General features: G+C 46.4%; 1 protein-coding gene across 2 annotated transcripts in view; it reads left to right on the plus strand.

The window, feature by feature from the left end:
• Grap2 (GRB2 related adaptor protein 2) overlaps positions 1 to 18,455 on the plus strand; it is a 69,867-nt gene that overhangs the window by 38,792 nt on the left and 12,620 nt on the right. Inside the window, exons 1-2 of one of the 2 annotated variants that reach the window (XM_042697957.1) lie at positions 1,294 to 1,367; positions 11,370 to 11,461. In XM_042697957.1, coding sequence (XP_042553891.1) covers positions 1,361 to 1,367; positions 11,370 to 11,461 — 99 coding nt within the window. In that variant the 5' untranslated portion in view covers positions 1,294 to 1,360. Of the gene's footprint in view, positions 1 to 1,293; positions 1,368 to 11,369; positions 11,462 to 18,455 lie in introns of those variants that run through there. The other variant, XM_042697958.1, reaches the window with a different exon arrangement.

Here is an 18,455-nt window from a genome sequence, read left to right on the forward strand (position 1 = left end):
AAACAGAAGGGAAGAGAGAAAAGAGAACAATGAAGGAACATAAAACTCTGGCCATATATTTGAAGGGAAGTCATGATGTGAATAGAAAATGGGAAGTGAAACCAAATACATAAAGCCCGGATTTTGCAAAGCGTCTGTCCATTCGTCTGCCTCTTTCTTGCCCTTTCCTCGCGTAGACCCTGCCGCTAACCCCCACCCGAGTTCCTGACAGAGCTCATTACGTGATTTCTGAGTGGAGTGGTAGTTTTAATGCTTCCTTTCTGTGTGGTTTAGTCAGTGGGGTTCATGGAGTATCTGTAGACAATTGCTATGGCTTCAGGAAATAATAAGGGTAAACCGATGCTCGAGTGTCAAGGGGCTGCAGGAAGATGGGGGGGGGTGTTCTTTATGATTTTTTTGGATTGATGGATTTGTTCATCATGCCATTTTAAGAAGAGAGGGGTAGGATAAATTAAAACAAAGTATTGTAAGTACATTCTAATTAGAGTCATAGTAAGTCACTAATATTTCCAGGAGAAAGAACAAATTTGAAAACCCCCAACTATATTGTGGGGGAAGAAATGTTAGAGAGGTGGGGGGAGGGAGAAAGAGAGGGAAAAAGAGGAGGAAGGGGAGAAGGAGGAAGAGGGGGCTGCGGCTTGTAAGTTTATGAACTGACATTGTCCCATTTCTCCAATTGCCTTAAAGCACATGATTACATGGTCTGAGGTCAGCTGGGTTCACTGCAGTCTTTGCTCTTTGACCAGACATAATGGGCTTGAATTTCAAGGGTATGTGAGAATTATTGCTGTCAATTTCTTGGCTGAAGGACAGCCACCTGGGAAGGTTCAGGAGTCCTATGCTATTATCCTGAACTAGTAGCAGGACTTCTGTGATTTTGCTAGTCCACTACCAGTAGAGGCAGAATGACAGAACACACTGCCTTAGAGGCAGACAGCCATGTACTCTAACTGCTTGCTTCCATTTTCTATCTGTAAAATGTGAAAGCCTCTACTAATCATAAATCTCGCAAAGGATTCCCATTTGTAGAGCTTTTGGCACAAGTGAAGCCAGGGCCCTAAATGGTAGCTTGCTCTCGGTTGGCTGGAGTTTCCAGGCATTGGCAAAGCTTGGGTGGTAAGTTCCCTGGTTGCTGTCCTAGTACTTCCCGTTTAAAGACAGCATGCATCACATCGGCCTTGCTCAGAGAATGGCTGCGAGCAGACACCAAATTGGTGTCTCCACCTGGCTGCCCTACCTTCCCTCCCTTCCTCTTGAGCCTTCTCCATCACTACAGATTGTTCCTTCAGCCAGGGCTCATTGCCAGGAAGTAGAAGATAGAAGTGAAGACAAATGGAGACTTGAAACTCTACAGGAGCATATGCTTGGTAAATCCACATTTTATTTATTTGTTTGTTTATTTTTGTTGGTCATGGGTCTTGAACTCTGGGCCTGGGTGCTGTCCCTCAGCTCTTCAGCTCAAGTGCTCTACCACTTGAGCCACAGCACCACTTCTGCTTTTATGGTGGTTAATTGGAGATAAGAGTCTCACAGACTTTCCTGCCTGGGCTGGCTTTGAACCATGATCCTTAGATCTCAGCCTCCTAAGTAGCTAGGATTACAGGTGTGAGCCATCAGAACCTGGCAGATTCACATTTTTAAAAAGCTAATATGACGTTCATTTTTCTCTACAGTCTATTTGATATAGTACTAAAAATGCAAAAACACTTTGGAGAAAGACATTAAACCCTGGAACCCCAGAGCCAAGCCAAGCTTTCTGCAGCCCCTCCCTGAAAGCCAGAGAGTTGTTGTCATCTGATTCCTGGAAGAGAAACTGAGGCATAGAAAATTAAGATTCTCAGCTGGGTGCCAGTGGCTCACACCTGTAATCCTAGCTACTCAGAAGGCTGAGATCTGAGGATCACATTTTGAAGCCAACCTCGACAGGAAAGTCCATGACACTCTTATTTCCCATTAAGCACCAAAAAAGCCACAGTGGAACTGTGGCTCAATTGCTAGAGTGCTAGCCTTGAGCAACAAAGCTCAGAGACAGAGCCCAGGCCCTGAGTTCAAGCTCTAGTTCTGGTACCAGAGAGAGGAGAGAGGGAGAGGGAGAGGGAGAGAGAGAGAGAGAGAGAGAGAGAGAGAAGATTCTCCAGCCACCAAGTGAACAACAGGTCTTGATTTCCCTGCTCTGAGAGCCGCCTTTCTATTGGGACAGTTTCCTAAACATGACAAGTTAGAGGGATGTGCTTGAGTTTAGTAGAATATGTGCTTTATGTTTAATCACATATGCTTTGTTTTTCTTACAAAAAGAGTGAGGATGAATGTGGTTGTGTGTGATAAGCCTTGAGCTAAAAGAGAGTTTGGTCTTCGAAGCAGGGCTGGAGTGGATTAAAAAGGAGGACCAGTGATGAGCAGGCAGTCTAAGAGTAAATGCTGCTCCCTTTGTCTAGAGCTGCACCTAAATTCTGGCGGGGAGTCCCCTGACTTGTCTCTCCCTTCTTCTCCCTCTCTCTCCTCTTCCTCAGTCACCCCCTCCCCTACCCCGCCCCCAAAAAACAACTTAAGCAGGGGGGAAAAAAGAGCTAATTAAAAACAAGGAAAGCATCCTGGAGACCAGTGAAATCTCCATAATCCTCAGTGACAGACGGGGACAGCAGCATAGCAATTTGATTAAATAAGGATATCAGGGACTCTCCAGTTGTGTCAAGTTTGTAGGTATAGAAAATATTGCATTTACTTGGCTTCCAAATCCTAGGGGATCCTGGGGGGTCCTGGGTAGAACTGAAGCCTTAGGAAGGTAGCCAGGGTCTGCCTGCAGGAGGGGCCAGGAAAGAGGCATAGGAGAAAGACCAGAGAAGCCTCCTCTCCCATTACTGGTAATGGGCTGAGGGAGACCTGAGGGAGAATGCAATACATCCCCTGCCCACATTCAGTGCTTCACTCAAGATCCAGATACCCATTAGTTGCCTGTCATTGGAGACAGCTCTGTTGGTGGCTCTCTGCAGAGGAGAAGCAGCACGAGGCTGAATTGTTATTCAGGGAACACACCTGCGCTTAGGACGGGAATGGATGGGAGATGGCGAGCGCCCTGGTGACTTCTATTCATAAGCCCCTTCCTTGTGGTCTCCAAGACTGGCACTGGCAGATGGGCGCTGATGAATTATTGTTCTCGGACAAGCAGGCAGAGAGTCCCCTGTAGTTCCATGTGTTCGGCCCTGCCGGTCGTGATGGGGGAGTTGTGCCTTCCTGGGGCTTAGCTGGGGGAAAAATAATGAGTCACCTGAGGACAAGAAAAAAAATAAGAATGTCTTGTATGTGTGAAACCATTTCACATCGAGCCTTTTTCAAGGGAACTAACATCTCTCATCTAACTAGCCAGAAACCCTTTGGTGGAATATAGGTTTCTAATCTTTGCTTTTGGGGTTGCCATAAAATCAGAAATGTTTATATCCCCAGAAAGGGGCCCCTGTCCGACTGAGAAGGCTGCTGCTTCTCCTGGGATCCTGAACCAGAAAGAAATGGCCTTGGGTCTCCAGAAAGAAATGGCCCTGGGTCTCTGACTTAGGAGGGCTAGCTCGGCAGAAGAACTGTTTGCCTCCGAGGACCTGGTGCCACCCCCAAGTTCCTGGCTCCCTTCAGCCTTGATGGAAGGAAGGCCAAGAAGGTGGAGAGGACACTGGCACAATTGCAGTTCTAACCTCACCCTCTACACCTGGCCTTGGATCCAAGTGTGGAGAAAAGCAGAAGTTGGAATTTTCTAGAAAAGGGTGTGAGGGTCTCTATTTTACAGGCTGCAGAGGATGTTAGAGGTAATTGGAGAGCAGACACACAAAAGAAATATATAAGCCGCGTCAGACTCTTGGCAAGGTTAACATTTCAACACCGTCAGCTGATGAGGAGCAATCTTGTGACAGCGATTCTGCTGGCATCCAAAAAGGTTTTTATTAGAGAGTCTAAAATGAGGGAAAGCCAGTCCCTGGTCAGGCCCAGCTTTCTCTCTCCCCTCTTTGCCCCCAATGCTTCCAGAATAGATTGGTTTGGGTCTCTAGAAAAAATATTTAAGCAGTAATTTAATGGGTGAGCTGTGAGGTAGTAACACATCCTAGGCTTAGGAATCTTTAAGGACATCTGAAACTTGTTTGTGTTTCCTGTGTCTATCCCTGATGCTCATAAAGACACAAAGAATCCAAACAAGGCTATATGGTTGGAGGGGGAAAAACCAAACAATAGGAATTTTGACACAAGATCATTTACAACCAGAAAAGCAGAGTGAAGCAACTTGAGAGGCTGCTTCTCATTCTCTCCCATCTAAGCAATTCTGTATTTTAGAGGCTCTAGACCCTGAAATGCTCGTGTTTATGTGTCTGAAAACTCACAAGGGACAGAGACAACCATCAGCAAACCTGTCTAGATAAAGATTATAGGGCTTCAAGAGGCAAAGAAAAGTTACAAGAACAAACGTTGATTTGGGGTGCACCATTGCCCTCTGTTGGATCAGATAAATCAGACTTCTTAGTGAAGGTGCCTGTTTCATTCTCTGGTTGGATTTGCTCTTTAAAAAAAAAAAAATGGGGGCTGGGAAGGTGGCTCAGTGGTAGAGTGCTTGCCTTGCATGCATGAGGCCCTGGGTTCGATTCCTCAGCACCACATAAGCAGAAAAAGGCTGGAAGTGGTGCTATGGCTCAAGTGGTAGAGTGCTAGCCTTGAGCTGAAGAGCTGAGGGACAAAAAAAAAATGAGGTGCGGGGTGCGAGTGGCTCACGCCTGTAATCCTAGATACTCAGGAGCCTGAGATCTCAGGATCAAGGTTCAAAGCCAGTCCGGGCAGGAAAGTCCGTGAGACTCTTATCTCCAATAAACCACTAGAAAACTGGAAGTGGCGCTGTGGCTTAAGCAGTAGAGCACTTGCCTTGAGCTGAAGAACGTAGGGACAGTGCCCAAGCCCAGAGTTCAAGCCCCACGACCGACAACAACAACAACAAAAAGAGTATCTTTGAGTGGGAAATTAATTGATCCTTATAAATGAATGTTTCTCGGCCATCCCTTTTCTTAGGAATTCCCAAATTCTGATGGCAAGTCATTTATTACAGATTTTGTTTTGTTTTGTTGTATTATTTTTTTTCTTTTGGTGATACTGAGGTTTGAACTCAAGGCCTGGTGCCTGCCAGAAAGATGCTCTACTACTTGAGCTAAGTCCCTAGCCCTTAGTTATCATAGTTTTACTCACCAACAAATGTTTACTAAGTGCCTATTAGGCTCTGGTCTAGGGTCTACACATCCATGTGTACTTCAGTAAGGATGCTTGCTTTTACTTTATGAATGGGTTAACCAGTGGTGACCAGTGGTCACATAAGTGGCATGAGCAGATTCAAATCCAGGTCCATGGATATCTAATCCACCCTTTTTCCACTCAGCTATGGCCCTCCCTTCAAGAAGACATATGTGTGTGTGTGTGTGGGGGGGGGGTTGTTCAACTATAGCTGGTTAGGCTAAGATTGTTTTACATATTTAAATGGCTGGAGGCAAGGCATCAAGACTAATAATATTTGTCAATCTGTAAAAATTATGTTAGATAGAGTTGGATTGAAAGCCAGCTATGCCCATTTGTTTATTATCTAAAGCTGCCCTCCTGGCTACAACAGCTCAACAGGATATTGGTGACCAAAGCCAAAAATACGTGTTCTCCTCCCTTTACAGAGAATGTTCGTCAAGCCTTGGCCTATTCTCCAAGGTGGAATAAACTATCTGTAGCAAGTTTTTAAAGGGCTCTGAGAGTTGAGAAGAGGGGGAACTAATATTATTTTACCCCCAGTGTGAAAAGCCAGAGGTGACTTACAGGTGTGCTTGGTTTTAAGATTCTGCACCTAAAAGCCCAGACGTTAAAACAGATCAAGTAAAAGACAGTTATTTGCATAACAAAGTTTTCTTTTTTATTTTATAAAGGGCTTCGCCACAGGGCTCCTTTGTACAGTGAGTCTCCATAATATATGCTAATATGATTCCATTTACAAATACTCTATTCATAATAACTTTTCAAGAATATTCCTACTGTGTACAGTGAGGCTTAGATATCACCTTCCTCCCCCCCACCCCCACCCCCAGTAGTGTAAGGTTTCCTACTTCTAAAAAGTAATTGAACTGACCTTGTCAGTTCCCTGGGGGGGAAGTGCTCTGCCTAATTGTCTCCCAGGAGCTTTCCCCTGCCAGCAGGAAGCCCATGGGTCTGTTAGCCACACAGGTGTGTGCCTCAGGTCCCAGCACTCTGGAGGCTGAGGTAGAAGGATCCCTTGAGCCCAAGAGTTTGAGGCTAACCTAAGCAACATAACTAGACCCTAGCTCAAAAAGGATGATGTAGATTGTAACAGTCTGTGAGTGTTTTAGTGTGAACCTAACATCACATTAGGTAGCTGATATAATTTTCCATTTTTTGCTAAGCCCTTCTTGGTAGATGCAAAGTCCTAAGTGATAGTCATCATTATTCTTTTCACTTCCTACACAAAGTCAAGTAATAAAAATTACATTGTGGTTAATGTCCTGATAAATATGTGACCAGCAGTACTTAAAAAAGCAATCTCAAGCCGGGCACTGGTGGTTCAAGTAAGCATCAAGCCCACCTTTGGTCCTTGGCTCCACCCAGACCTGAGCTTCTCCCAGCCCTGGAGTTCCCACCATACAACTGACTACTCCCTCTCTCTGCCCTGAGCTCCCATCTACCTCACTTCCGACCCTCAGACCATGCTGCTACCTAGACAGTGGAGGCTGCCATGTGCTCCCTTTCTGGGGGAAATTTGGCTCCTCTAATAAACCTTGTAATAATCTTTCTCCTGTGCCTGCCTGCCTCTGCACGGTCCCCTGAGATGGATGTGATGGATCCTTTCAGTTCACACCTGTCATCCTAGCTACTCAGGAGGCTGAGATCTGAGGACCACAGTTCAAACCAGCCCAGGCAGGAAAGTCTGTGGGACTCTTATCTCCAATTAACCACCAGAAAACCAGAAGTGCACTGTGGCTCAAAGTGGTAGAGACCTAGCCTTGAGCAAAAGAGAGCTTAGAGAAGCACCCAGGCTCAGTTCAAGCTCCCTGACCAACAAAAAAAAAGGAAGGGAGGGAGGGAGGGAGGAAAAGAAAGAAAGAATGAATGAAAGAAAGAGAGAGAGAGAGAGAGAAAGAGGGGGGAAGGAGGGAGGAAAGGAAGAAAGAAGAAAGAAAGGAAGGAAGGAAGGAAGGAAGGGAAAGGAAGGAAGGAAAGGAAGGAAGGAAAGGAAGGAAAGAAAGAAAGAAAGAAAGAAAGAAAGAAAGAAAGAAAGAAAGAAAGAAAGAAAGAAAGAAAGAAAGAAAGAAAGAAAGAAAGAAAGAAAAAGATTTCTCACATCCATACTCCAGTCCTAAGGCTTGAACTCAGAGCCTGAGCTTCTTTAGCTCTAGGCTAGCATTCTACCACTTGAGCCCCAGCTCCACTTCTGGCTTTTGGGTAGTTTAATGGAGATAAGAGTCTCACAGACTTTCCTGCCCAGTCTGGCTTCGAACTACAATCTTCAGATCTCAGCCTCCTGAGTAGCTAAGATAACTGGCATGAGCCACAGATACCAGGCTCTCCCTTAAGATTGCAAGACATTATGTTACCAGCATTCCCACATAAATGGGGCAAGTATTCACAATAGAGCTCTTCCCAGCAAAGTAGGAAGGGGTATGGCTGATTCAATTAGGGTCCATCTCCCTTTCAATTCAGATGGGAGCCTGAATCTTAGCCTAGCTTTATGGTGTTATGCAATTGCTCTTTTTAAGGGGTATAGGAAATGGAAACCTTGGCTATTCATAGTCAATTTAGGAGGAGCTGAAATTATTCAAGAAGTTTCTTGCCTGGTGCCATTTTGATGGTAACTAGGTTTCAGAACAAATTCACTTAATCTGGCTTTCAAATGGAGGCTATTTTAAAGAGCTGTCTCCTGCCTTTGGTTTCCACCTTCTGTAGTGACTGTATTTTAGAAATAGCCCAGTATTCCTCATCTATAGCCTGAATATTCTTCAGGATTGTTTTGTTTTTGTTTTATTGCCGGTAAGAGATGCTTTTGTGGAAATTGGAGGTGGAGTGGGGAGGGGGGATTCTGTCGGAGGGGTCTTATGTGGTGTTAACCTCTGATGAAGCAGATCTCAGGCACAGGGCTGCTAATGGATAATGTCTGCATTGCAAAGGGCTGGCGAGAAGCCGAGCTGGCATTAGAGCCCCACAAATGACATCTTACACAGGGCTGGGGTGGGAGGAGGCTGCTGGAAGTGCAGGCTGAGGCTGCCCCCGAGGCTGCAGCTTCTTACACCGTGGGGTAGGTGGCATTTCCGTGGCAGCAAAAGCACACTGATTCCATCTGTGATGTTCTCTGAAAAGGGGTCTCTCTCTTTGTCTCCCCCAGAGGCCGGAAGCATAGAAATTACAAACTCATTCACACTCTTGAATTCAGCTTGTGGTGTGCTCCCTCTCTGTCTCTGTCTCTGTGTCTTTCCCCCAGCCCAAATTTGTTGCCACCAAAATAATAATCATATATATGTACATATGTGTGTGCATATATATATATATATTCCCAAACCAAATATGTATTGGTGGCAGATACAGATTATAAAACAGATCAATACATACTGAATCAACTATATTAGTTTAGCTTACTTTCTCCCAGGTGGTCATTTTTAAACTTCTCAAAATTAACACTAATGGATAAAGAGGAATAAGGATATAAATGTGAATGACTTTTGACGTGCAGACCAAACTCAAACCTCTGGGGGATGCAATTTTTCTTTATCATTCTCTGCTATTGGAGAGAGGATGTTGAGGGTCTGGTCATTCCCCATCCTACCTTGAATGTTGCTCCTGGTGGCCCCCTGGTGGGGGGGGGGGTGGAGGGAGGTGTTCTGGCAGCTGAACAGATTTGACTTTACAAATGAAAACAGGAGCAAATACATTCTGTGAAGAGCAGGCTTGTTTAATTGGCTTTGGGGAGCCAGGTTCACTCTTACAAGCTGGGGAGTTGTGATGTACCTGTGTCACTGGCTTGCCACACTGCCTGCCTCCTGGGGGAAAGTGACGCTATTCAGAAGCAATTTTATTCCTGCCTCAGCTTCACAACCAAGTAATTTCCAGCCAGCCTGTACCAAGTGCCCAGGCCTGAGCTAGAGTCATGTGTCACGTGTGATGTCAGAGATGTCAGCCCAAGGTTATATCTAAACCACTCTCCTACCGCCCCCCCCCCATTTGTGCAGGGGGAGGATTTGCCCTCCCCCTGCCTCTGTTCTGCCTCTCAAGGTAAATCTGCATGGAAATGGCATGGTTTTCAGGACCAGTTACCTGACCCTTGATCTCCTGAAGTGAAAGTGTCCTACTGTGGAGAGTGACCCACAAAAGCCATTGTCACCCCCACCCCCACTGCAAATCAGAATGAAGGCCTTAATTAGGAGAAGTTTCTCGTGTTAATGTAAGGAGGTGAATCAAGTCAGCAAAGGCGCTTAGCATGGACCAAGGAGGGCAGCATCCTGGTCCCGCTGAGAGGGTGATGTGGGCTGTGAAAATGCTTGCTTGCCTTAGATGGACGGAGCTTGAAGAAAGTGCACAGAGCCTGTACTTATGTTGTTCCTGTTTAGAAATAAGTGTGGCTGGTGAAAAAGCTCAGCGTCAACTATGACATTTTATTAGGCTCCTGAGCCAACTTTTGTTTAATATCTACCTTTGGGCTGAGAATATTCAACTCTACAAATGATCTTTGGGAAAGCAAGCAAATGCAGGAAATCAGAGCCACGAGCCCCTTGCTATCACCAGGTCACAGTCGCCTTTAATCCTCCAAGCTCCCTGAGCTGTACCCAGCCACCTGCTGCCATCTTCCTTATTTACCCAAATCTTGTCTACTGGGACAGAAAGCCCCACCGAGAGGACAATTGTGGCCCCAGTGTGCTGATGATTGAAAGTGCCCTGGGTCTGAGGATTACTTAGTAATTCACCCAAAGGGTTTGGGACTTAAGGAAATTTTGAAAAAAACATAAATGCCAAACCACAGCCTTCCAGATTCTGCCCTGACATTAATCTGTCTTAGCAGGGAATTGAATGATTTGATAGTCTTTTAAGACTAAAGTGTCACATTTCAGTGAGAAATTTTTATATCAGACAAAACTTCCCTGGTCAGGCTGCTTTGACTGGGCAAAGATGCATGCCAAAAGATTCTCTTTAAAATACAGGCATGGCTCAAGGGATAGAGTGCCAGGGGACAGAGATTCTAAAAGCTTCAGCTATTTATTTAAAAAAAAAAAAAAAAAGCTAAGATTAACTCCTTAAAAACAAACGCAACAACAAATGATTCCACCCTCAATTTAGTACCTGGACCAGCAGCATTGATCTTTTTTCAGGGCATTGCCAGAAAGGATAGGTCTGTCACGTCTATAATGTTAGCTACACAGGAGGCTGAGATCTGAACATCTTAGTTCAAAGCCAGTCTAGGCAAAAAAAAAAAAAAAAAAGAGTCCTGGAGACTCTTATCTCCAACCAACCAGCAGAAAGCTAGAATTAGTAAAATGCCGGTCACAAAAGTGAGAAAGCCCCAGATCCAGCCCAAAAAAGCAGGGGGAGGGGGAACAAGATGTTAATTTAGAAATATCAAAATAGAAATGTCTGAAATGAACTTGGTTTACCTTATAGTAATAAAATAATTTATTTAACTAACCAAATCTCCCACCTCAAAAAATAAAATAAAAAACAAAAAACCAAAACACTTCCTACTCTCAAACCATGCAGAAGGATGCTGAGTTCCCCACTGGCCAATGCTGGATAATTCTCTTAAATGATTCAGATATAAGAGGGAAAATGGCATCTGTCTAATTAACACTGCCTGGTTAAATATAGCTGCCAAGGCACAGCCTGGGGACAGTGTTTACAGAGCAGCCTTCAGCCCCTTGGGCCTCGCGTTCCAATTGATAGCAAGCCTACGGTGCTTATCAGCTGGAAACAGAGAGGACCCAGAAGTGGGGACTGGCCAGGCCAGGCCAGGGAGCTGGATGGGGAGGAGAAAGGCTGAAGCCAGCTGAATTTCTTGCTCCCTGTTTCTGGGGATTCAAAACAAAAACGATCCTGGGCACCAGATCCCAAAGGTTCTAGTAGCTGTTGCTTTAAAACAACAACAACAACAACAATAACACAAAGAAAAGAATCAAAAAGAACCACAGAAATAAGTTCTCATCCTGCACGCAGCGCAGACCTCGCTGTTCCCTGAGCCTTGCGGTCAGGCCTGCAGACATTCACTGTCAACAGCTCTCCTGCCTACTGCAGAGACTGCTAGGCATTGCCATCTGCTCTGCAGTCCTGGGGTCCTTCCCTGGCAGAAAGACACAATGACCACGTCATTTCTCTTCCAGCTCTACCTCAAGACATGGAAGCTGTCGCCAAGTTTGATTTCATGGCCTCAGGCGAGGATGAACTGAGCTTTCGTACTGGAGACGTCCTGAAGGTAGGCAAGGTGTTGGGGAGTTGAGGTCTTGGGGGGGGTGGGGGGGTGCGTCTGGCCACTGTCACCTGACCATCCATACCAAGAACTGAACAGTTTGCTATGGAAAATAGTTCATTTCTTTCTAGAAAGTTCCTTCTAGGTACCCATGTGCCAGACACCAGGCTGCACTATGGAAACAGAGTTTCCTAAGTCATTATCCTTGTCCTGAGAGGGAAAAACACAAGAAAGAGCTGGGCCTGGCACAGATGGGCTCATGCAGATGCTCTGGCTGGGGTGTCAGAGAGCTCAGGTGAGGGGACACATGGCTCTACCATGAAAGATGGGGCTTGGAGGAGCAGGTGGCATGGGTGTCCAGAAGCACAGAGTCTGGGTCTCAGTGAAGTACCAAGTCACGCTGGATGCAGGGAAATGGTCAGGGGCAAGAGGGGGTGGATAGGGAGCCCAGGGTTTGACTAAACAAAGGTCCTGCACTGGGGCTGCTCAGAGCCTCCTTAAACTTGCCTTCAGCCTGCCCTTGAGTTGTAGTGGCCACTTGCAGAACTCAAGTGGCCTTGGACTTCCACCTTGCAGGCTCCCACTCACAGATTCGGCAAGTTAGCCCTTGCTTTTTTTTTGCAAAAGAACATAAGCCCTTCCAGAGCCCATCTGGAGTATAGGTAACACCACTGCCCCAGGGGGAGGGGCTCTGAGCATCTTCCTGGAGCCTGGCCCTGTCTCCAGCGGCCTGGGCTGTAGGTCATCTCCACCTCCCTCACTGAATCCTGGTGTCAGGACACTGAGCTGACACTCACTGAGTTCCTATTTAGGGTCAGACCTGGCTCAGTGACTTGGGGGCATTCCTTCCTCATCTCAGCAAGCCTAGAGACTGCTTTCTCCCCCATCAACAAGTCTTCAAGTGAGTAAAACTTACACGAGACCTGGGTCACACCAGTAGACGCTGACCAAGCCAGGTCTCTCTCTCTCTCTCAACATGGACATGTGTCCTTCATACCTCTCACTAGAAAGGAGCAGGAGCAGTACACAAGGAATAAAACAAACCTTGAATCCACATAGCTGTGGGTTAGCCTCTCACCCTACTAGCTGTGTGGTCTTGGGCCTAGTTGCCTGCCCTCTCTGAGCTTCAGTGCTTTCCTCTATCTATCCCTCGGGATCCAGGAAAGGATTAGGAGTAATTGTCCTGACCAAAAGCAGTTTCTCAATAAATGGTCACTGTATTAACAGTATCCTGTTTAGATGATTTCCACCACCCCTCGACTAACTTCATTGCCTCCTGCCTCTCCCTCCTTCAGGCATTCTGCATACTGGTCCCAAGAGGCTTTTTATAGAAGGCAAACCAGATCATATAGTCTACTCAAAATCTAAACCATCCGGCTCCACCATACCATCTGATCTCATGCTGTACACACACAGGCACACAGACACAGATACAGACACACAGACACACACAGACACACACACACACAGACACACACACACACAGACACACACACACACACACACACACACACACACATGGTTATTTGTTTATTTATTTTTGTTGGTCACTGGGCTTGAACTCTGGGCCTGGGGCACTGTCCCTGAGCTTTTTTGCTCAAGGCTAGCACTCTACCACTTTGAGCTACAGCTACTTCCCATTTTCTGGAGGTTAGTTAGAGATAAAAGTCTCTAAGAAGGACTGAGAATGTGACCTAGTGGTAGAGTGCTTGCCTAACATGCATGAAGCCCTGGGTTCGATTCCTCAGTACCACGTACACCAAAAAAGCCAGAAGTGGTGCTGTGGCTCAAGTGGTAGAGCGCTGGCCTTGAGCTGAAGAGCGCAGGAACAGCACCATGCCTAGAGTTCAAGCCCCACGACCAACAAAAAACAAAACAAAAAATGTCTCAAGGACTTTCCTACTGGGCTGGCTTTGAACCATGATCCTCAGATGTCAGCCTCCTGAGTAGCTAGGATTACAGGCGTCTCACACACACATCTTTGTGCACATACTGCCCCCAGGTTCCACTGCAACACACACATACACTGCCCTAGCTCAGACCCCAAGCTATGTGTCCTCTTCCCCACTGTGCACACATACTGGACCGGCTCTGCTAGGCACTCCTCCCTCTTCAGCTCTTCCCTGGCATTCATACACTTCATTCTAGGACATGTTTACCTTGCTTCGCATGGCAGCTGTTTATAGATAGGCTATATAGGGCCCACACTACTGCACCCTGGTTCTATAGTATCTGTCTGTGGGAACGTGCAGGTGTATAAGTGTGGTACTGGAGATTCTCACATCCAGAGCCTTCCCTTGTTCAAAAGCACTCTACCACTTGAGCTACAACCCTGTCCCTTTGGGGGTTTAGTTATTTTAGGCAGTAGGGTCTTGCATTTTTGCCCATGGCTGGCCTGAACTCTTTTGATCCTCCTACCTATACCTTCCAGAAGCTGGGATCATAGGTGGGAACTACCATGCCCACCTTACTGGTTGATAGGGGGTTCTCGCTAAGTTTTTCCCTGTGCTGACTGGAATTGCAATCCCCCTGCTCTCAGCTTCCAGAGGTGCTGGGATGAATGACAGATGCGAGCTACCATACCCAGCCCTTGTGCTTGGGATTAATTACACATTTCCATGTTGCTACCCTACTGGCCAAAGCTCTTTAAGGACAGGATGTCTCTACCTCGTGTTTCCAAAAGCACGAGGTTGGTCCTCCAGAGTGTTTGCGAAGTAAATGAGTGGTAAATTCTTTCACAAAAAATACTACCATGCGAGGATCATCTTTGTGTCTTCCTAAAATTCAATACAAATCACAGCCTTAACTAGATGCCCAGTATCTACCTCTTTTTTTTTCAGTATCAACTTCTTAAATCACCAAATCATGTTTCCACATGCTTATTTAGAATTCTTTTTTGTTTGTTTTGTCAGTCGTGAGACTTGAACTCTGGGGCCTTGGTGCGCTATCCCTCAGCTCTTCAGCTCAAAGCGAGCACTCTACCGCTTGAGCCATAGTGCCACTTCCAGTTTTCTAGTGGTTTATTGGAGATAAGAGTCTCATGGACTTTCCTGCCCAGGCTGGCTTTGAACCGTGATCCTTAGATCTCAGGCTCCTGAGTAGCTAGGATTACAGGTGTGAGCCACTGGCAACAGGCCTTATTTAGAATTCTATCGGACCAACTCTCTCTCTCTTTTCAAATTGTGCCCATTGCTGGTGAGAGCACCCGCAGGGAACCCACAGGACTGCTCGACGGTGGCCTTAGCACCACATCTTGGCTCCCACGTGTCATCTTAGTGGCGGGGGGGGGGGGGGGCCTATCTCAGCCTGAAGTGGGAACCACCCCACCCTTACATTCACTTTAAAGCCAGCACTTGGTGGCTATCCCAACAATTCACTTTGTGGTCCTCTTGGCTCTTTCCTGGCCTTCAGTGCTAAAGACGAAACAGAACTTTCCATTAAACAGGAACAAAAAAGAATCTTCAGTCACCAACCACCCTTAGACTGTGAGTTCCCCTAGGGGAAAGCCTCTACTTATCTCTGTATTCCAAGCAGCTAATTGCAAACAGCAGGTGCTTACTACATGTTGATTTGACCCGGCTAGTAAACAAGATTGTAGGCAAGAAACCTCTGCCGAATGACTTGATCTCTGTTCTCCCAGGAGAGAATATTCAGAAGGCACGTGGGCACGTCACACCTCAGACCTGTAGCTACCCACATCATCGGAATTATGTTGGAATTTGCCGGGAGCTTTGAAAAATGTCTCTTGACCCAGTCATTTCTACCTGCGTCTGTAATGTGTCCAACTCAACCCCATTTCTTTCTCCTAAAAGGGTGACCTGAAAGCACTGAGTTAATCCCACATAATTACCTTCCTTGGTGCTTCAGCTTTCTACTCTGCCTCTAAGAGCGGTAATTCCATCCAATTTTACTTTTTTTCTCCAGCTGTACTTTTGGTCTTTCTCTTCCCACGTCCAACTTATTCTCAGTCCATGTAACCCAGAAAATTATTCTCCTAGGGAACATTTTAAGAAGTAAGGTACAGCAATTTCAGTGTAAAATTCGGTGTGTTTAGGCTGAACACTTTGCTCAGGTTTATTTGATGGGTACAAGAGATAGGGGGAACCAAATTGATGGAGAGATGAGAAGAGGAAGTTATGGGTTCTGAGCCTGCAACAGCAGGAGGAAACTGTCCCCTCCTCCTGCCAAGTACTGTTTTTTCTTTTTGCAGAAAATGAGATTTTTTTTTTTTAAGACCTTGTCTTCTCTCTACCATAAAAAGCCTGTAAATTCAGCCTCCGGCAGGCCAGGCACCAGGCGGTAGAGACAAATGGCCAGCATTGTGGGGATAATGTTTCATTTTCTGCAGGAGGTGGTTAGGTAGATATGAGACATGGTTACTAAGATCATGGCTTGATTCAGGCCAGAGAACCAAGTGCCAAATGTGGCTCCAACCTTGATAAACTAGTTTCCAAATGACCTTTCCCCTTTGAATCTTCTCCCCTGGCAAACATCATGTCTCAGTGTGATTCCAAAGCTGAAAATCCAGAAGCAGCAACATGGAGGAAAATGAGCAGGATATCTTCCAAGTGGATAGAAGGCACTGGTGCTGAGTTTTGTAGTTCTTCCCCTGACCTAGATTTTGGGCTCTCTCTTCAGCAACCCCCGCCCCCTCCAACATCCACATGCACACACACAGCTTGAGTGATACCAACAGTCACATCTGATGTTAGAGATTGTATCGTTCTCTCTTCTCAGCAATTCTCAAACTCAAATATGGGACATGCTTTTATTTCTTCAGAACAAGTGATTATACTCCAAACACACACACGTAGAATGCTTTAAAGAACCTAGAAGCCCTTCCACACCCTCCAGAGCTGGAGGCCTTCCTGTAAGGACATCACATTGGGCAGAATTATATTTGACAACAGCATACACTTGCAGCTGCCAGGGCTCATTTGATCTCGCCTTGGCGCTGAGGCGCAGGGGGTTATTATTATCCCAGTTTTTAGATGGCTAATTGACTTGCCCAGCGTCGCTTAGCTAGTGACAGAGATGAGCTAGAAAGCAGGTCTTCTCGTTCCACATGCATGGCATTCTCCCCTTTCTCCCATCCCCGGAGTGATGGTAGAAATAGGTCACCATCGCTTCTCCAGCAGGTTGCTCTCTACAGTTCCTGTTCCTCTTCCCAACCTTTGTGTTTCTGGGAGAGAGAAACCCCTGACTTCAACCCCACCCACTGTCCCGAGTCCAGCACACACATCAGCTGCTCGCTGAGCTTTATATCTCAGTTGAAAAATTCAACTCAAATTCACCCGCGTACAATCTGAGCCTTTCCTGCTCCTCCTCCTCCTCCTTTCTATTCCAGCAAAGCCATCTTCACCCACTCAGTCTCCCAGGCTAGAAACCCAGAGTCCCCCCAGAATCCCCTTCTTCCTCAGAGCCCCCAAATGGCTACAGAATCCTGTCTGTCTTGACTCTTCCATTCCTCTAAAATACATCCTCAAGTCTTCTTAGCCTGGGGGAGCTACACTCATCTTCCTCCTGGCCCCGCTCTGATTCTACCCTGCCCCTTGTTTATCTTCACGCCCCAAAATTCGGATCCCCTTAATTCCTATTTTTACTGTTAGTTCTCTCCTTTTGTGGCTCTTCACAAACTTCCAGATAAAATCCAACCTCTTTGACATGAGCGAGGCTGTGTGCTCCTGGCTTTCCTCCAGAATTCATCATCTAAGCCCCAGCCATACTGAGGCACTTAGCTCCCAGAATGCACCACATTTCTCATACCCTAGACGTGGTTCTGACTCTGCCACCTAACTGACTTTTCTCATTGCTTGGACAGCTAGCCTCTCCAAGGCGTCCTTCCTGCCCATTTCCTGCCTTCCCCTCCTCTCCAAGTACTGCCATCTATGAAGACATTTTCAGCTACAAGAAATGGAAACTAAATATGGCTTAGGCAATAATGAGTTATTATATCTCAAAAGCCACAAGTGGGAGGATTGTCATGCAATTACTTCATCGGGGTCCTTTCCATCTCTTGCTCTGCCATCCTCATTTAGAATTGTTCAGAAACATTCTTGGTGGGGGTGGCAAATACTTAGCAGCGAATCTCATTATCTGAAATAACAAGGAGCAGTTGAGAGCCAGGGCTGGTGGATAATGAGGAACCGAGACAGGTGACAACACATGAGGTAATGTTGTACGGCGAGAAAACAGAGAAGCCATATTTTGAGAGGTAGAATGGAGAGTCTTTATTAAAAGGCCGGTGTCTGCAAATGGACTCTTGTCCCAAGATCTGCAGCCTCGCAAATACACTTAAGCCTGTCAGAAAACTGAGCCATGAGAGCTGGAGAGGAAAGAAAAAGCAGACCAACAATACCAACAAACCAGATCAGCTCCAATGGAGAGCTGAAGTGGGATGCCACGGTGACCAGAGAAAAGACAGGAGAGGGCTGGGAAGGTGGCTCAGTGGTAGAGCGCTTGCCTTGCATGCCTGAGGCCCTGGGTTCCATTCCTCAGCACCACATAAGCAAAAAGAAAAAAGCCGGAAGTGGCGCTGTGGCCCAAGTGGTAGAGCGCTAGCCTTGAGCTGAAGAGCTGAGGGACAGCGCCCAGGCCCAGAGTTCAGGCCCCACGACCGGACCCAAAAAAAAAAAAAGAAAAAGAAAAGACAGGAGACAGGAGACAGGACATGCACACGGAGACATGTGACATGACGTAATGGTGCCTGAGTTGGCCCAGGCCTAAATAGGGTCAGGTCAGGGGGCGGGATCACAGGGAGCTTGAGAGTTCATGCCCAAGACTGGCATTATAACCTATTATCCAAGTCCCCGCCCCTGCCTCTAGAAATTCAGGCATGCCCATCACCTGGAAGGTGGGACTTCCCTGCCTCCACCAGGAAAACAAGATGGTGTCAGTCAAATCTAATACCCTGTCATCCACCATGTGGCCAAGATGGTGCCAGTTAGATTCAGCATCGCTACTTCATTTGGGGATTCAACCCCTCAAAATAGCTTCTCTG

The sequence above is a fragment of the Dipodomys spectabilis genome, unplaced genomic scaffold (genome assembly GCF_019054845.1).
Source record: "Dipodomys spectabilis isolate Male_0828 unplaced genomic scaffold, ASM1905484v1 ptg000230l, whole genome shotgun sequence".
Classification (NCBI taxonomy): Eukaryota; Metazoa; Chordata; class Mammalia; order Rodentia; family Heteromyidae; genus Dipodomys; species Dipodomys spectabilis.